The sequence below is a fragment of the Pygocentrus nattereri genome, chromosome 6 (genome assembly GCF_015220715.1).
Source record: "Pygocentrus nattereri isolate fPygNat1 chromosome 6, fPygNat1.pri, whole genome shotgun sequence".
In the NCBI taxonomy this organism is placed as follows: Eukaryota; Metazoa; Chordata; class Actinopteri; order Characiformes; family Serrasalmidae; genus Pygocentrus; species Pygocentrus nattereri.
In genome coordinates, this window is record NC_051216.1 from 25,623,356 (window position 1) to 25,641,194 (window position 17,839).

Sequence of the window (17,839 nt, forward strand, 5' to 3'; positions counted from 1 at the left end):
TGGTCAAGGAGAGATAGTAAAAACACAGCTGCATCGTGCTGTGATCGCTTTGTATGTTGCCCAAGCTCCATCAGTGAGCCTCCTGCTGGGAGCAAGACACCGTGTCCCCTGAGCTGAGTTGGTATGAGGGAATCTGATTTGTCTCTGTAATCCCCTTTTCTAGCTGGGTGCATCCAAGTCCCTGTGTGTGTGTCTCAGTGGTGGACAGTGACTAAGTAAATATAATCCGTTACTGTACTTAAGTAGTTTTTTCATGTGTCTGTACATTACTGAAGTATATAGTCTATTCCAACATAAATGATGGAACTAACCTAACTTTGTGTAAATAGACCATAATATATAAATATGTACACACATGCAGTTGTCATTTTTCTGCATTTATACAAACACCATTTCATTTATAGTAAATTTGTTTTGGCTAATTTATGTTTATGAACAGAGATCTACAGATGCATTATAGTAAAGGAAAACCCATTTGTGAACCTGAGTTTAAAGCAAGATTTTATTAAACTTGTAACTAAGTTGCAAATAAATATTTAACAGAAACTTTACTTGTTTGCAAAAGTGATTTCAGAGCCACTTGGTTCTAATAAATGGAAATCGTTTGCCTTCAGTGTTTTGTGCTCATGATAATGATAATTTTAATAGACATCAGTGTCACTAATTAATTACATTCTATTAAAAGATTGGTTTACCAAGAGTGATACTAAAGTATTTTCACCTAAAATTAGTAAATGAAGCAAGAGTCTTGTTACAAATATGGTAATAGGATATTAGTCAGAATTAATCTTTAGTACTTTTACTTTCGTTACTTAAGTACATTTGAAGGCAAATACTTTAGTACTTTTACTCAACTGGAGGTGTAAAGGGAGGACCTCTTCTTTTACTGGAGTAATATTTTACTGTGTGTGTGTGTGTGTGTGTGTGTGTGTGTGTGTGTGTGTGTGTGTGTGTGTGTGTGTGTGACTGAGGGCAAGTGTGTGTATGGTTGTAGAGTTGTCAGTTGCATAGTGTTACATGTTTGCTAGCTCACAGCTCCCAGCCAGTCTTATGATGTTAACAAGCCTACAGTAACACTGTGACATACAGCATTTAAATCACAAGGTCACTAAGTGTGCTTTTAAAGAATTCTGAAAATATGATGGAGCCTTGATATATTCTGTATGCAGCACTGTGGCTGCTTTTAAATGGTTTGCATGGTTGTCCACAGCTGCATGACCAGAAGGCCTGATTTTAGACTAATCATTAGGCTTTTATTGTTCAGATTTTTTTTCCAATAGGTATCTAGGTAGATACTGCAAAGCTAGTTCACCAATTGATTAGCCCTTCAGGAGCTTAACCAAAGGCCTGATGTGTTGGATTAACCACTAACATAATTAGTAACTAACAGTGTTATCAACTAATCATATAATAATTTCCAGTGGCTGGGATCAATTTTGCAAGAAAAACATGTCCTAGATATGTCAGACATCACAAGTTTGAGTGGTAGCTTGATCAAGGCATTTCAGTCAGTTGTTAGATATGGAAAACAGCCACCACTCTATGCCAGGACCATTTACTGAAGATGTCACTGTAAATCCAAGGTGAAATACACGTTAATGTGTCAGTTACAAACTTCAGATAAAACATGAAATGTCTTTTTTTTTTAAGCTTCAAATGTAACATAGAAAGGCGAAAATGTGATGACATGCTTGTGAATTGCGGCTAAACTACTATTAAAAATTTTAGCATTATTATAAAGGATTTTTCCTCGTCTTTTTACAAAGTTTTATGGCCTGGACTGAAGGCCCAGCTCTTGTGGTCATGATTTCACACAGCACTTACATACAGTATCTCACAAATTCTCACATTTCTGCAAATATTTTTTATATCTTTTCATGGGACAACACTATAGAAATGAAACTTGAATATAACTTAAAGTATAGCAGTACAGATTTACTGTTCTCTGAAAATAACTCAACATACAGCCATTAATGTCTAAATAGCTGGCAACACAAGTGAGTCCACCTCACAGTGAACATGTCCAAATTGTGCTCAAAGTGTCAATATTTTGTGTGACCAACATTATTATCTAGCACTGCCTTAATCCTCTTCAGCATGGAATTCAATAGAGCTGCACGGATTACTCCTGGAATCTTCTTCCACTCCTCCGTGATGACCTCATGGGGCTGGTGGATGGTAGACACCTTGCGCTCCTCCTTCTTCCACTTGAAGATGCCCCACAGGTGCTCAATTGGGTTTAGGTCTGGAGACATACTTGGCCAGTCGATCACCTTTACCTTCAGCAAGGCAGTTGTCATTTTAGAGGTGTGTTTGAGGTCATTATCGTGTTGAAAAACTGCCATGCAGTGTAGTTTCCGAAGGGAGGAGATCATGCTCTGCTTCAGAATGTCATAGTACATGTTGTAATTTCCCTCAGTGAACCGCAGCTCCCCAGTGCCAGCAGCACTCCTGCAGCTCCAGACCATGATGCTACCACCACCATGCTTGACTGTAGGCAAGAGACAGTTGTCTTGGTACTCCTTACCAGGGCGCCACCACACATGCTGGACACCATCTGAGCCAAACAAGTTTATCTTGGTCTCGTCAGACCACAGGACATGGTTCCACTACTCCATATTCTTTGACTGCTTGTCTTCGGCAAACTGTTTCTGGGCTTTCTTGTGCGTCAGCTTCAGAAGAGGCTTCCTTCTGGGATGCCAGCCATGCAGGCCGAGTTGATGCATTGTGCAGTGTATGGTCTTAGCACTGCCAGGCTGACCTCCCACTTCTTCAACCTCTGCAGCAATGCTGGCAGCATTCATGCATCTATCTTTGAAGCCAACCTCTGGATGTAACGCTGAACATGTGGACTCAACTTCTTTGGTCAACCCTGGCAAGGCCTGTTCCAAGTGGAACCTGTCCTGGAAAACCACTGTATGACCTTGGCCAGCATGCTATAGCTGAGTTTCAGGGTGTTACATATCTTCTTGTAGCCTAGGCCGTCTTTGAGGATGTGAGAAATAGAATCGCTTCTCTCCACAGAGAATTCTTTGCCATAAGGTGCCATGTTGAATATCCAGTGGCCATTATGAGCGAATTGTACCCAAAACACCAAATTTAACAGCCCTGCTCCCCATTCACACCTGGAACCTTATAACTCTAACAAGTCACGTGACACCAGAGAGGGATAATGACACAATTGGGCACAATTTGGACTTGTTCACTGTGTGGTATACTCACTTGTGTTGCCAGCTATTTAGACATTAATGGCTGTGTGGAGTTATTTTCGAAGGACAGTAAATCTGTACTGCCTTACAAGCTCTACACTGACTACTTTAAGTTATATCCAAGTTTCATTTCTATAGGGTTGTCCCATGAAAACATATAATAGAATATTTGCAGAAATGTGAGGGATGTACTCACTTTTGTGAGATACTGTATGTTAAAGACATTACGTTTTTCAAGAAGAAATTAGCTTGACAGTGCCTCATACATTTACATTTTTAAGAAGTATATCATGATTTGAGGTTTTACTGTGGTACGTAAAACATTGTTTGCAGAATTTACTTCCCACCCTTGTTAAGAAATTCTAAAGGCACTCACGGATGATTTTATTTCAATGTTGCATCTGTCTTTCTTTTCAATATTCAATGTGTTGCATAACTGCTGCTCATGCAATACGTTCAGTAAAATGGAGCAATGCTCAAACTTTAACAGAGCTTCATGGTCCAGATTCATTTGCCTCAATGTCTGCAGTGTTATCTATAATTTAGATGCAAGAAAAAACAAATAGACGGCTAAATACAGATGTAAATACATGTAAATAGTCAACTGACAAAATCTTAGTCCATCAACAACACTATGAATACTAAGAGTGAATAAGTGTAAGCAGAAGAAAGTGACAAATGTAGTCAAACAGCGCATGTAGTGAGACATTACCGCCAGACTCATATTGTGCTGAAGCTATTGGCCCAACAGCTTAAAACAGTATTCACAAACTGCTGCCCCACCTTTAGCTCACCCAGTCATGCTTTCTCTCACCCACAGTCCAAATGGCCTCTCTTTATTAGATTTTCCATGCTTAGATTTCACTTAATATGCAATATGCATGGTGAAATCAAATCTGCCACAACCATGTGACCAAACTCCCAACCCTGATTTTTTTTTTTTTTTTTTTTTTTTTTCCACCCGTTATACAAAGTTTGTTAATATAAAATTTTAAAACATGTCTTTCATCACAGCTGTCAGATGTGAGCTTCGTATGTGCAGTTTTGTCCCTGCTGTTGATCTGTTGTTATGTAGTCATGCAGTAGAGGTCTGAGCACTTAAGTTCAGAAGCAGAACGAGACTGAGCACAGAGAGGACAAAGAGAGAGAGGATGTGGACATGCTAAATGAGAGGAAGGGAAAGAGAGCTTCACTTCCTTAATAATGATATGGTAATAATCAGTTGATCTCTTTGACCTTCCTGATGAGGAACAAGTGGACTTTGAGAGTCTCATGCACACATACTTAGAACAGCACTGTAATCCTCCACTGTCACTCAATGAACCTCCCTGTATACGTGTGGGTCGACGAACAATAGCTGTTGACTTCTGCTTGTTAGGGATCAGGGCTAAACAGAAACCCATACACAGCTACCAGAGGATGTTAATGCATGAATATTAATTTACTCTCCTATTGAATTATTCATGTCCATACATGTGTGTACTTTTAACCCCTTAAACTCCATTATTCGGTTACTAATCTGTATAGACGTTTTTCAGAAGCTGCTATAGATTATTTGCTAACTACTATGGAACTAACTAAATGTCAGTAATTAAGTAATTCCCTAAAGTTTAAGAGGGTGAAGCATGAAAATTAATGTTTTATTCATTTAAGGCCCTGGGGAAAAATCTATTCCCAGTTTCAATGGCCTTTTATGCCATCATGCTGCAAAGGCGTTTGAGCAGCTGGTTCAGCTCATTTTATATCCGCTTTATAAACATTCATCATTTAAGCAATGGAAGAAAAGTCTGTACTTTGTGGGGTCACCAAATGGTTCCCCCCATATTGACTACTGTGATGATATTGCAAAGGGCCACAACACAGTACTGCAGAAAAGGAGTTTGAATTTGACCTGGCTTAATCATAAATAATACATTTTTTATTTTATGCTTTAGAATCTTTGAACGTCTTTTATATGTGCAATGGAAGCAAAATGTTTACTGTTTATTAGGACAACTGCATTTCCTCCAAAGTGTCTTCTGCAATGAATGACATTGCATAAAAAACACCACATTGCTGTAAAGCAGCAATAGTCTGGAACATACCAAAACAAGTTATTTTTAAATTTATGTAGGTGCTTCATTTGTAACAGCTAATCTATGATTAAAGTCTAACAATTAATGTGTGATGTGTTTGCTTTCATATCATTCTTTGAAGTGAAGCATGTGGTGTTTAAAATCAGGTTATTTTCTAATTGATTAGTTTTTGCACACTTTTCCTACTGTTTAAATGCTGCTTTCCCGTGGTGTTCAAAGGAGAGCTTTTCATTTGGGAAAGACCACATGGTGTTTTAAATTAAGAATATTTATTTTGTGGAAGCTCCATCTGTTTTAATATTTTGCAACGAGTGTGGCCAATTTTATTACAAATGCCTTCCATATGAGTGAGCAAGAATAAAGCGTTAGTAGTTAGAACAGCGGTACCAACAAGAGCCGACAGATTGCAAGAAAGTGGCATTGTGTTTGCTGTCAGCACATCTGCTGACTAAGCTTGAATGTTCCAAACACTTTGTTTAGTGATGATCACGTAGTGCGGAACAGTTTTGATAACATTCCGTATTGAAATTTTCCTGGATGTATATCACTGTATCAGATGACATGTAAGTTAATATTAATGAAGTTAACATTAGCAAAGTTAAAGAAGTGTTTATAAACCTGAAGTGGCCCGTTTTGATTGCACTGTTTTGCATCTGTTTTCAGCAGTTAAAATTATACCAGAAGGTTCTGATGTCACATCATGTCACATCTACAGAAACATTTTATTTAATTTCTATGGATTTTAAACTGTTCTTTCAAAGTGATCTGACATGCCCAGCAAAGGATATACATTACAGTTAACTGTCAGATTCTGGATACAAAGAGGAAAGTGCACTAAGTGAAAACAAACTACTTGACAGAGGTGTCTCTATTTTATATACCTCATATCATGAATGTAATATTTATCTAATATTGAATATCACTAAAGCTAAAGCACAATAATATAGTGCATCATGGTTTACTGATATATTGCCCACCACTACTCACACATATATCCGTATCCATACTAACTAGTGCTGGGCAATATGACAATATTATGATTATCGTGATAAGTTATGGCACAATGTGCTTATCTGAGCATATCGTGGATATCATCAGTGCTTAATTGGTGTTAGTGAAGTTAAGTCAAGTTTTGCAAAAACTCCTTTATTATAAGTTTTTTTTTTTTTTTTATGCAACGTTTTTTCCTGTTCCAACATAAGTGAGAAACTATAAATATTCTGACATATTTGTGTGTCATGAATGTTTTTTACCCTCTCATCTACCACTACTACCAACCCTGTTGCATATTATAGCTTCCCTCTTTTTTTAAACTGTGGAGTAATATGGCAGATAAAGACTCCAGCAGTGCTTTCTTTTTCCTTTGATATGGAACTCCGTCATTAGGCAGCTGTATCTGGTATTAAAACGAGACGGAGGCATGAGCAGGCCATATTATCTGCTAATGGCACAGCAGATAGGCTTTACCCGAGAGCATGCACAGACAGAATCTTGATGTGTGATCATTCTTCCCCCTACTGTCCTCTCCTTTTAAACGTAGCCTACTGCAGCACTGCTCTGTGGCTTGCTGTACGTCTTTATTGCTGTATATATGTCCTACATTATTTAAATGTATGATGTATTTCTTGGACCCCTCATGATCACTGCTTTCATCATCGTTTCATGTTTTTTTTTTTTTTCTTGGTTCTCTGTTTTGCTTATGCCCCTATGACACCCTTTCCTATAACAAATGTCCTTTTGCCATGCATAGGGCTTTGATTTGTACTACAATATATGTCCAAAAATATCTAGACAGTCCTTCTAATTAGTAAATTTAGATACTTTGTTGTACCCATTGCTGACACAGCTGTTCAGTTGCACACACAGCTTGTATAATATTCAAAAGGCACTGCCAATAGAGCGGGACCTTCTGGAGCAGCCACACATGAGCCTAAGGTCACTGTGTACAATGCCAAGTGTTGACTTTGGTGGTTTGAAGATCTCCAGCATTGGCCTGTGGAACAGTGTTTTCTAGAGTGACTAAATATCATCCAGGACCTTTGGAATGAGTTTGAGTGGCGTTTGTGATCCAGGAATAATCATCCAACGTCAGTGTCTGACCTCACTAATCTTCTGGCTGAATGCAGTCAAATCCTCACAGCAATGTTTCAACATTGAGTGGAAAGCTTTACCAGAAGAATAGATGCTGTTAGTGAAGCAAAGAAAGACAAACTCCCTGCTAATACTCTTGATTTCAGAAGAATGCTAGCTGTCTTGAGTGTGTTTAATCATGGCTATAGGAAGCACAAGGAGTTGACTGCAAATGGTGCAGGCAAGACGGCTGCAGTCAGGCAGGCACTAATGTTCTAACAGCAGCACATTTTTGTTCAAATGCCACAGCACAGCAAGACAAACAGCCACTGGCCTTTATTTTCACATGATTTGTCCCATTTACCATGCCTTTATTTCTGAGTGCACAGCTATTTGTAGGAGAAGTAAACATATGTCCCTGTTTTGCTGGAATGGGATAGGTCAGAAATAGTGCTATGCAGCGATGGGCTTTGAACTCACACTAAAAATGCAGTTCTTGAGAAGTCTGTTTTAAGTTGTGGTAATTACAGCCCAAGGAGATCACTGCCGAGTGAGTGAAATGAAGTGGAAACTGCTCTGTTTTGATGAGAAGGCACAGCATATCATGTGGAAATTAATTGTGTAAATAAGTGCTCTTTTGTAACTTTGAGCTTGCAGTTGGAGCCCATCCAGCTCCATATTCTTTCTGTAAGAATGATCTATAATTAATGTGCACAGCATGGAGCTTCACACTAAATCCATTTTCCATGCTTTTCTTTTTATACAGGTAATCTAAAACCTCAGCATATTACAACCCTAAATCCTCTCTCTCTCTCTCTCTCTCTCTCTCTCTCTCTCTCTCTCTCTCTCTCTCTCTCTCTCTCTCTCTCTCTCTCTCTCTCTCTCTCTCTCTCTCTCTCTCTCTCTCTCTCTCTCTCTCTCTCTCTCTCTCTCTCTCTCTCTCAGACCGGGACTTCAGTATCCAGGTGACCACGGATCGCCGGGCCTACACGGCGGGTGAGCCGCTGGAGCTCCGCTGCACCATAGACGCTCAGAACGTTGCTGAGCGCTACTTCTCGGTGTCGTGGGTTTTCAGCAGCTCATCCGTAGCCGTGGTGGGGCCCAGCGCCGTGCCTGTCCTGGGGGCCAACTACATTGAGCGCGAGGCCGCAGGTCTGCTGACCATCCGTAAAGAGAGCCCGTCCGTCCACCTGCTCAAACTGCAGAGGCTGCTGACCGAAGACGCTGGCAAATACATCTGCAGAGTGACTGAGCGGGAGAAGACTCCCACCGGGGAGTTCATCGACCGCAGCAAACGATCCCGCAATGTTCAGATCACTGTGACCCCCCAGAGTGAGTAGCTCTGCTTTCTTTTGGCCCCAAAAGCCAGTGTGTCTTTTCCTGGAGCTACAGCCTGAAATATTGATCTATACATAAATACAGACCAACGGATTTCTGTGGGAGACCAAACCAGCTCAACCAAGAGCACAGAGTTTTGAATCTGAATGGTCCCAAACAAAATTCTCTCTAAACCTGACCCAAACCTGACTGTCCCCAACAAGGGACCACATAAAACCACGTTCCTAGCGGTAGCTCCTGCTATATTAGTTAGCTTACACAGCAGGTAAAAGTGGCCCAAAACCGATCTTTTTCCTCAAATGTGTCAGTGTGAACGGCTAAAAACGCGTTGAATTTGACATTTTCAATTCCAATTTGAGACGCTTCCATATGTGGTGCTGAAATCCGATCTGCGGCAGTGCGACTCAGTCTGAACAGCCAGGTCGGAATGTGCGACCTTTGATGTCGGTGCAACTCGACATTTGTCATAATTCGCTGCTGAGACTCATAAATATTGAGGCTGATGTTTCTGTACCAAACAAAGCGACTCATCGCAGCCGCTCCGTGTTCGAAGAGGTTTCGTACGAACTGGCCGAGGGCGGCCGGAGGAGCCCGATGCTGCAGCGTCAGAGAACAGTTTACACAATCCGAGGACACGAACCAAAGAAGTGGCCAAATAATGGGCGAACTCGAACACACTGTGGGTGATGAGTCCAGCTGTCAACGATTGGACTCGTTTCTGTGGTGGCGAAGAGGACGCTGAAGCTCCGGGAGTGGCCGTCGTGACTGTTTACCTCAGGACGAGCCGCGAGAGGCGTTGTTCTTTTGCGCATGCGGGTCGGTTTAGGAGCTGATCTGTTCAGACTGATGTCGCATACAGATCACATTTAAAAGATAATGTCTACAGCCAAACAAAAAGTCACAAACGGACGTTTTGAATAAGTAAACACATGAATGGAAATATATATCACACATCAGTCGCAATATATTGTTAATCTGATTAATCTCTTACTGATCCTGCTGCACAGTGCATCCAACAGTCTTTTATAAAGTGGAAAATGAAGCGCACAGAAAGCTTCAGTTCAACACACTGAAACTGCTAAATTAATGTTACTATTGCCAACAGCGATGTGCATGCCTTGACTCCTCTAGTGGCTAATTTAAATAGGCAGCGTTCTTCTTTTGAGGAGGTCCAGTACTGGGTCTTACACTTGTGTGAAATAAAAAAAGAAACGTGCAATTTAATCAGTGCTTTCCAGGAACACCCTAAAAGTCTACATAACAAGTTATTTTCATTCTGGCAATGGGAGAAATTTGAATCTCACAAATATTTGAAAAAATAGTGTCCGACATGAATAGTCGGGTCCCGTTGGGTTTGGACGAACATTTCAAGCTTTAATTGGAGCTTCAAGGAGCAATATGATGCTCTGCAGTGGTGCACTTATTGAATGAAAGCACGGATCTCGGTTTCCCCAGCGCTGCCGTTCACCCTCTGAAGTGGATTATTATGATGTCCACAACATAACCAGACAGCAAGGAGAGGAAATGGCACATAAGATTTTGTAATAGAGCAGAGGAGCAAGACCATTAAGACTGTATCATCACTCTTTCCAGGCAGATTTTCCTAAAGCACCATGAAGCCCCAGTAAGGTGGATTGGTTCACAAATCTCCTCTAGTCCTCAGGTTAGGCTCTCACTCTCTTTCATCACAGCCCCCCTTCTCGCCTGTGAGAGTAATGAATGAGGCAGAGGAGAATAATGCCTTGTCTGAACTCTTTTGCCTTTTCTGAAAGAGCAGACACCTCTGAAAGGGTAATACAGTACAGTGTCCCTGAATATAATCATTTAGCGCAAAGCCATTCCACTGCTCTGTATTTTCACCGCTTGGTTTTAAGGAGTCCTGAAAGCCCACTGAAATGATGCTGTGTTTGAAGTGAGGATAGCTCAAAAACCCATGACTAACAAGCATGAAATGAAAGTGTGGAGAAATAGGAGAAAAGGAGCAGAAGGGCCTCGTCCTCCTCCACCTCCTCAAGGGCTTCTTAAGTGGATCCCCAGCCTGGATAAGGGCAGCGCAATGCCTGGTAGAGAGATGCCACAGCTGGGCTGAGAGGGGGCGTCGTGAGCTGGGTGTGGTGTGAGTGAGGTTAATCAGGGAGGTTAGGGAGCATCCATCTGTTCCTCTTAGACTGTGTTCAGCTTTTTTTCCCCTTCTAAAGCCACTTCTGACCCGTTCTGGACCAGCCTCAGCTCTGGCTCCAGCAGAGAGGATGCAGCCCAGCAGAGCATGACTTTCCTCCCATTAGCCTGTCTTCTGCCTAGCCTCTTGCAGACCGTATACACACACACACACACACACACACACGCGAGTCAGAATCATCTCTGTCATAGTACTGCTGTCGCTGCCATAAGAAAATCATGTATCTTTGGAACAATAACATATTAGGACTTATGTATGTTAAGAGGGAAAACACCAGAATTTTTTCAGCCTGATCAGTATCTGCTGCATCTGTAGAATACGCTTCATTACAATACACAGTAACTTGATAAAATGAAGCTAAAGTAAAGTGAAGAAGGCGAAGAACACATAGAATAGAAGCCAATGGGCTGATGCTGAAGAAGTCTACTGACTGGTAACAGGCTGTGCGGTCAACCATTTTTATGTTCTTTTCTAAATACAGAGGATTTATTGTTTGTGGTAATTGACTGCATCAGAGAGAAATTAAGTTGAAAAATACTACAGTATTCTTTTAATGTTAACATGGTCTTACCAAGAATGCAAAATCATTTCTTTGCATTTCTTAGATATTTAGAACAATAAAAGCAGCAATGCTTTTTTAGTTTTCTAACTGACCAATATTTTTTAATATAATTACTTTTTATTTTTAGTGCACAATGGCCTTTATTTTTTTACTAGTTTATGATTTTATATATATATATGAAACTTTCTTTTATTATACAACAGGCAATGTTAAATAAAACGTTTTTGAAAAACAAAAGGCATAAATTATTTATAGAATATGAATAAAAACCCATCAGTGTGAAAATACTCCATAAAATCTATTTTTAGACCACTCTCTTTGTAGAAGTAATACATTTTTTTTAACTTTTATATTAAAATCCCAAATAGGCAAAGAAGACAAAAAAAGCAATGCTAACTCAAATGCTTCCATCGCATGAACTTGCTCCTTTTCAAGTGCCCCTTTGGGAAACAAGCATGAGTAGAACAAATGTTTCAGTAATATTGTAACTAAAAATGTGCTCTATGAAATTACCAATCAATTGAAAGCACTCTTAGAGGTTAAAATAGGTCATTGCTGATTGGTATATTCACTAGGAAACATTCACTCAATGTAAAGTTACTGCCATGTTTTAATGGGGAAAATGTGTTAGGAGATTTTCTTATAATAGAGATGACTAGCTCTGAATGTATTAGGGAATCCTCTCTCTTTTCCAATTCGGGGTCTGCTTTTAGAGGCCATCAGACTAGGAAAGGGCAGCAGACAGAAATGCATTAGGTGACCCAAACATCCAGCCTTATTTATGCCAGCCCAGCTGTCTGGGTGATATTGAGAGGCAGGAAGAAGAGACTGAGAGAGGCACTTTATTAGAGTGCTTTGTTTTTCTTGGGTCCCGCAGGAGCCTTCCTGCAATATATGCAGGAGTTTATGAGACCATTAGAGTGATAACAGCAGAGTCTGCTCACTACACACCAACACACACAAATTCACTGTTTTGTTGTCTTTTGTTCATTCTTTTCATTTCACTCCCCCTGACTGCTGCTCTTGTTGTCTTATTCACATAAGCACTCGCACACACATGCATGCAGTCAGGCTGTTCTCCTACCACCCATCTTCACCAATTACCTGGGCTGGTCTTTGTGTTGTACGTTGAGCCGGTGTGTGCTGGACCTGCTGGTACACAAGAGCCACAGAAATACTGAAAAATTGGGCCTGATGGAGGGCCTGGATTCTGCTCAAACAAACAGCAGCTGCAGCAGTGGCAGGAATCTTAAACAAGAAAGAGAAAAATAGAAGGGATAGAGAGAAAGTGGGGAGAGGGGAAAGCATGAGAGAGAGAGGTGGGAGGCATAAAGAAAGAGAAAAGAAGATGGTGAGACAGAGGGGAGAGAGAGAGATGTGCAAGACAGGCACAGAGACAAGGGGCAAGTAGGCAAGAAAAACAATGAAACAGGGTTAGAGAGAGATCATGTGTGCAAGAGACAAAGGAAAGTAGAAGAGTGAGAGATGGGATACAGAGAGAAAGGAGGAGAGGGGGGAAGAGAGATTGGGGAGTAAGAGCAAGGGAGAAACGAGATGGAAACGGAGAAAGAGGAATAGTTAAAGGAGAGGAGTCAGGAGGGGGTAGAAAGAGGGATAGAGAAAGGAAGAGAGGAGATAGAAATATAGGCAGAGAGGAAGAGGAGGCAGCAAAAAGGGGTAGAAATGGAAAAATGAGAAGAGAGATTGGAGAAGTAAGAGAGAGTGTGAAAGGGCACAACAGAGAGATGGGAGAGGTAGGAAAAAAGAAAACAAGAAAGAATTACAGAGTAAGAGAGAGAACAAACTGTAGTGAGGAAGCACTCACCCAGCCAAGCTAAAAAATGCATTTCTTACAGATCAGACCAGTGCAGGTAAGAAAAGCCCTCTGATTTTTCTTTTCTCTCTCTCTCTCTCTCTCTCTCTCTCTCTCTCTCTCTCTCTCTCTCTCTCTCTCTCTCTCTACCTCTACCTCTACCTCTACCTCTACCTCTACCTCTACCTCTACCTCTCTCTCTCTCTCTCTCTCTCTCTCTCTCTCTCTCTCTCTCTCTCTACCTCTCTCTCTCTCTCTCTCTACCTCTCTCTCTCTCTCTCTCTACCTCTCTCTCTCTCTCTACCTCTCTCTCTCTCTACCTCTACATGGGACAGGAACAACCTCATGAACTAAAGAAAGTGCTGAGAGAGGGAATGAACTGAGAGAACACAGACAGGGGACAAAGCAGCTGTGTAATCCCACATGTTCATTTTGGTCAGGGTAAATAAAAAAAAAAAAATCAAAGGCTCTGACTGACTTTGAGGGCGTGGGCATTTTAGTGGTGGAGCATAAACTTGGTGAGATGTTTTGCCATGTTGGGGGTGGGGGGTGGGGTGGCCCTGCCTGAGCTCTGCCCACAAGAGAGAAGAGGCAAAGCATGTCTCTTCAAAGTCCCCCTTTTTATCATATTTTACTTTGATGGGGTTATGGTTGTGTTTAGAAAGTCCTGTTGAAAACACTGGGGATAGTCTCCAAAGGCTTTGATCCACACTCTGCCTGCAAGATCCTTCACTGAGCTTCTTGATCATGGAGGCAGTCCCCAAAGTCCTGATGGTCTGTAGCTCTGTCTTCTGTGCCTGTAAGACCAGGACCCCCCTAACCACTGTACAATGCATCAGTTCCCCAGCTACAAGAGCCTGCAGAAGATTCAGGGACCATCTACTGAAGTCACAGGCTGTTGTTGGCCCAACTACCCTGAAGGTCCATCACAAAGTAGCCTTTTAGTTCAGATCATATTGAATGAATGTATAAAATTCATCCTCTAAGCATCTGAATTTGAATCTGAGTCTTTGAACTTCTATACTTGTAGTTATATGCAGAATATGATAATTTGGTATGGAAATGTCATTCAGACAAACTTTTTTCCCCCAGAAGTGCTTTTCTGATATATATAACCAGAGCATATGGCATTAAATCCTGATTTCCATCCTTTCTTTCCACTCTCTCTCTCCCCTTCTCTTCCTTACTCCTCTAATTTTCTCTCTCTCTCTCTGTCTTCCAGGTAGTAATATCAGCGTGTCATTGTCCAGTAACTCCTCTGAGGTGATGGAGGGAGAGCACATCCTCTTGACTTGTTCTGTATACTCCACGCTGGGGCCTCTGTCCATACTCTGGCAGTGGATAGATAAAGACGCTAGCGGTCCTGCTGTGGATGTGGTGGCAGTGGACCGTGACGGCACCGTGCAGCCTGGACCAACATATCTGGAGCGCCACAGCTATGGAGAGGTCCACGCGGAGCGCATCCGATCAGACACCTTCACCTTGACTCTGCATAACGCATTCCCCTCAGATGATGGCCAGTACCTCTGCAGCGCCACTGAGTGGCTCCAGACTGGCAGCACACCTGACTGGACTTGGCAGCAGATCGGCGAGAAGGCCGCCACCAAGACCATCACGGTCAAATCTGTTGGTAAGAACACTCAAGCAGGTTTCATCATAGATTATGAATTGTAGTGATGCACTGAAATCAAAATGAAAACAGAATTCCATTCACACAGAGCCAAAAAACAATAATAAAATTATTACAATGTGTAGGCTATGATATGTGCCATTGAATACAGTGACCTCAATGACGGAGAATGATTAGTCATCCAAGGCAATGAATTCCATTGTTTCAAAAACTCAGGCTACAGATACTGTATATAGAATAACATATTAAATGTGCTATAACTTTTGCACAGGGCCATTTTTTTCACTTAATGTTAAATACTGTAATTGTTTCAGTCAACCAGTGCTTTAATGGCTCATATAATTGTCATTTGTGACACTTTTCAAGTTCAAATAAACAATAGAATCTCACAAGCTCATCTTAAACAAATATTTTGCAACCTTGTGGCTGGAGCAACCAGCATACTTTTGCATGTTTATTGGAAAAAAATAATACATGGCATTTTAAATGTGCCCTAACTTTAGCACAGGGTACATTTTATTTTATTTTATTTTTTTTCTTTCTCCAGTATGTTGGGAAATAAACAGTAGTTGTGCATTAAAATATGCAGAAATATGTTCTCTTTAGAGGATGTGTTTTCTTATTTTCACTTTGAAAATCAACAAAATGTAATTTAACCATCGCACTCATACTTTACATAGATTACACTGCAAAAGCTTTTTACATAGTAGTGGAAAAAAGCACTACCATATTTAAAAGTTTAAAATTTTAACACTTGACTACATACTTATTGAACTTTTATTATAATTGATGATAACTGATAGGAGCATCCAAAGTCCAGTTTAATTTCCTGCTTCAGATCAGTGCATCACAAAGCGTCAATGCATATTTGCTACAAACAGCATCTGCTTTGTTCGCACTGAGAGCCACTCCGCTGCCTGCTGTTAAATCAAATTCTGTGTATTGATGTCGAGACACAGGGCCTTGAACTAATGTGCACTGCATTTCTCTACTGTTAAAGTTGTCACATTCACTTATTCATGATATCATTAATGCAGAATGGTTGAGCTGACAAAGGCACTCAGTCTTTGCATTGTTCTAAAAGGCGAGCACACATACACACAACCTCTCCACAATGGTAGAAACCCACACCTATTTATACATGTTGTAGAGGCTAAATAATGGCTTCATTTGCTAAAGCGTGCTGGAGGTCCCCCACTGTAGAGAGACAGGCTCTCTGCTATTCCAGAGCAGTTCTCCTTTGTCAGCTCTCCATCACAATCAATAACCATCCCCATCCTGCCTGCACTTTACCATGTTTATCTGCTGTCTATCTAATGGGCTCTATACTCGGTACACACTGCAGACAGTATGAAGCTGTTAGGAAGCTGAACACGGTGCTGTTGCTAGAATTTTAGTAGAGGGTATGTGTGTTTTCCTAGTAATGTGACTCTTCCTGAAGGATATAAGGCCTCATTTGAGCCTAATTTGTTCGATAAGTCAATGATAACTCTTCGTGTTTGACAGCAGAGCTACATGTTGTGTGCCTATGCTTATTATAGTGCATTTTCTTTTGAAGTAGTCTAAGAGGAGTACCTTTGAACCTGAAAAAGTAATGTGGTATATTTATTTGTACCTCGTTTTGTACCCAGCTAACTTATTTATGCCTTCCATGGCTGGCATTATGCTGATTATTTTTAACTGTGCCTGTGTCAGAACTAGCTTTGTTCATAGTTTTTTATCATCTTCTCCTTTGATTTGAAACCAAACAAGTAGGTGTGTGAAGATAGTCTGCTTTGTTCACATCTGCTGTTTTATTGCTCACACAAGAAGCAAAGGCAGGTGTGCGAAAAGGAGCCACTTTGTTCAGGTGCTTTTTGTCTGTATTTTAACATGCAGTTTCTTTTCTATGTGCTCTTTCACAAGGCTGCAACGTGGTTGTGTTAGGGCTGGGCTAATATGAGTTTTGTAGTCAGTTTTAGGGGGCTAAAATTCAGATAACTGACAATATTGGCCCAAATTGTTTTATCTTATATTTATGGTTTAATTTTATACTGTAATAGTTTTAGTTAAATTGAGATTTACCAACTGTTGTGATTACTCAGTATATATATGAGTATATTCTCAAGTCTTAAAAAATACATTGTAGCCCTGTGGGTGGAGCACATTTGGCTTCAAATACAAGGTAAGGTCTGAATGCATTTAATATGGTTTTGTAATACTTACCATGATTGTTTGCGTTGAGATTTACCAGTTCAGCCTGTATTGCTGTCATATAGATAAACAGAGAGAGCCTCATATTGAGCTGCCCAGTGGCACAACTAAGGTTTTCTTAATCAGGATCTTGTGAGTTTGAATCCCAGTGGTGCCTTGACCATAGTACAGGCACAAATTATTGGCCAGTAACATCACAGTAATATCAGAGGTCATTAATATCAACTGATTTAATTGGCCAGTTGATCTACAGTATCTGTATGCATGGGTAAAGCAAATGCTTCTGTCAAGCTACCCTGCCTCTCTGCTGTCCTGCATTTAAAGCTGTGAGAGGTGTGTTGAAGGTGTTGCAGGGTAAAAATAGTTTTGCTCTGGTTTTATGGACCTGGCTCTGGTGCCACTAAGCTTGTCTCAGGGGAACAGAGGAGCAGACAGTGTATGTCTGAGCAGAGCTGGATGTGTGTGCTGTGTTTGTCTGCAGAGCGCGGTTTAACATGCTCATTAGTCTCCAGCATTGCTGTGGGTGCTGAGTTGGCTAAGGGCCTTCCCTGAGCAATGGCTCTGATTGTGTAGACTAGTGGTGTCAGAGTCCAACCCCGGAGGGCCATGGCACTGCAAAGTGTAGCAATTTACTTCATTAATACACCTGATTCAACTCATCAGCTAATTAACAAGACTTTCATGAGTTGAAACCAGTATGTAAGAACAGGCTAAGCGCTTGCCCTCGAGGACATTTATTCAAAAGGCCTGTATTCTACTTTTTTTTTTTC

General features: G+C 40.9%; 1 protein-coding gene across 2 annotated transcripts in view; it reads left to right on the forward strand.

The window, feature by feature from the left end:
* The window catches only part of igsf3 (immunoglobulin superfamily, member 3), a 168,994-nt gene that overhangs the window by 102,651 nt on the left and 48,504 nt on the right, over positions 1-17,839 (forward strand). For both annotated transcript variants that reach the window (XM_037539313.1, XM_037539314.1), the window contains exons 4-5: positions 8,300-8,686; positions 14,469-14,876. In XM_037539313.1, coding sequence (XP_037395210.1) covers positions 8,300-8,686; positions 14,469-14,876 — 795 coding nt within the window. The remainder of the gene's footprint in view (positions 1-8,299; positions 8,687-14,468; positions 14,877-17,839) is intronic.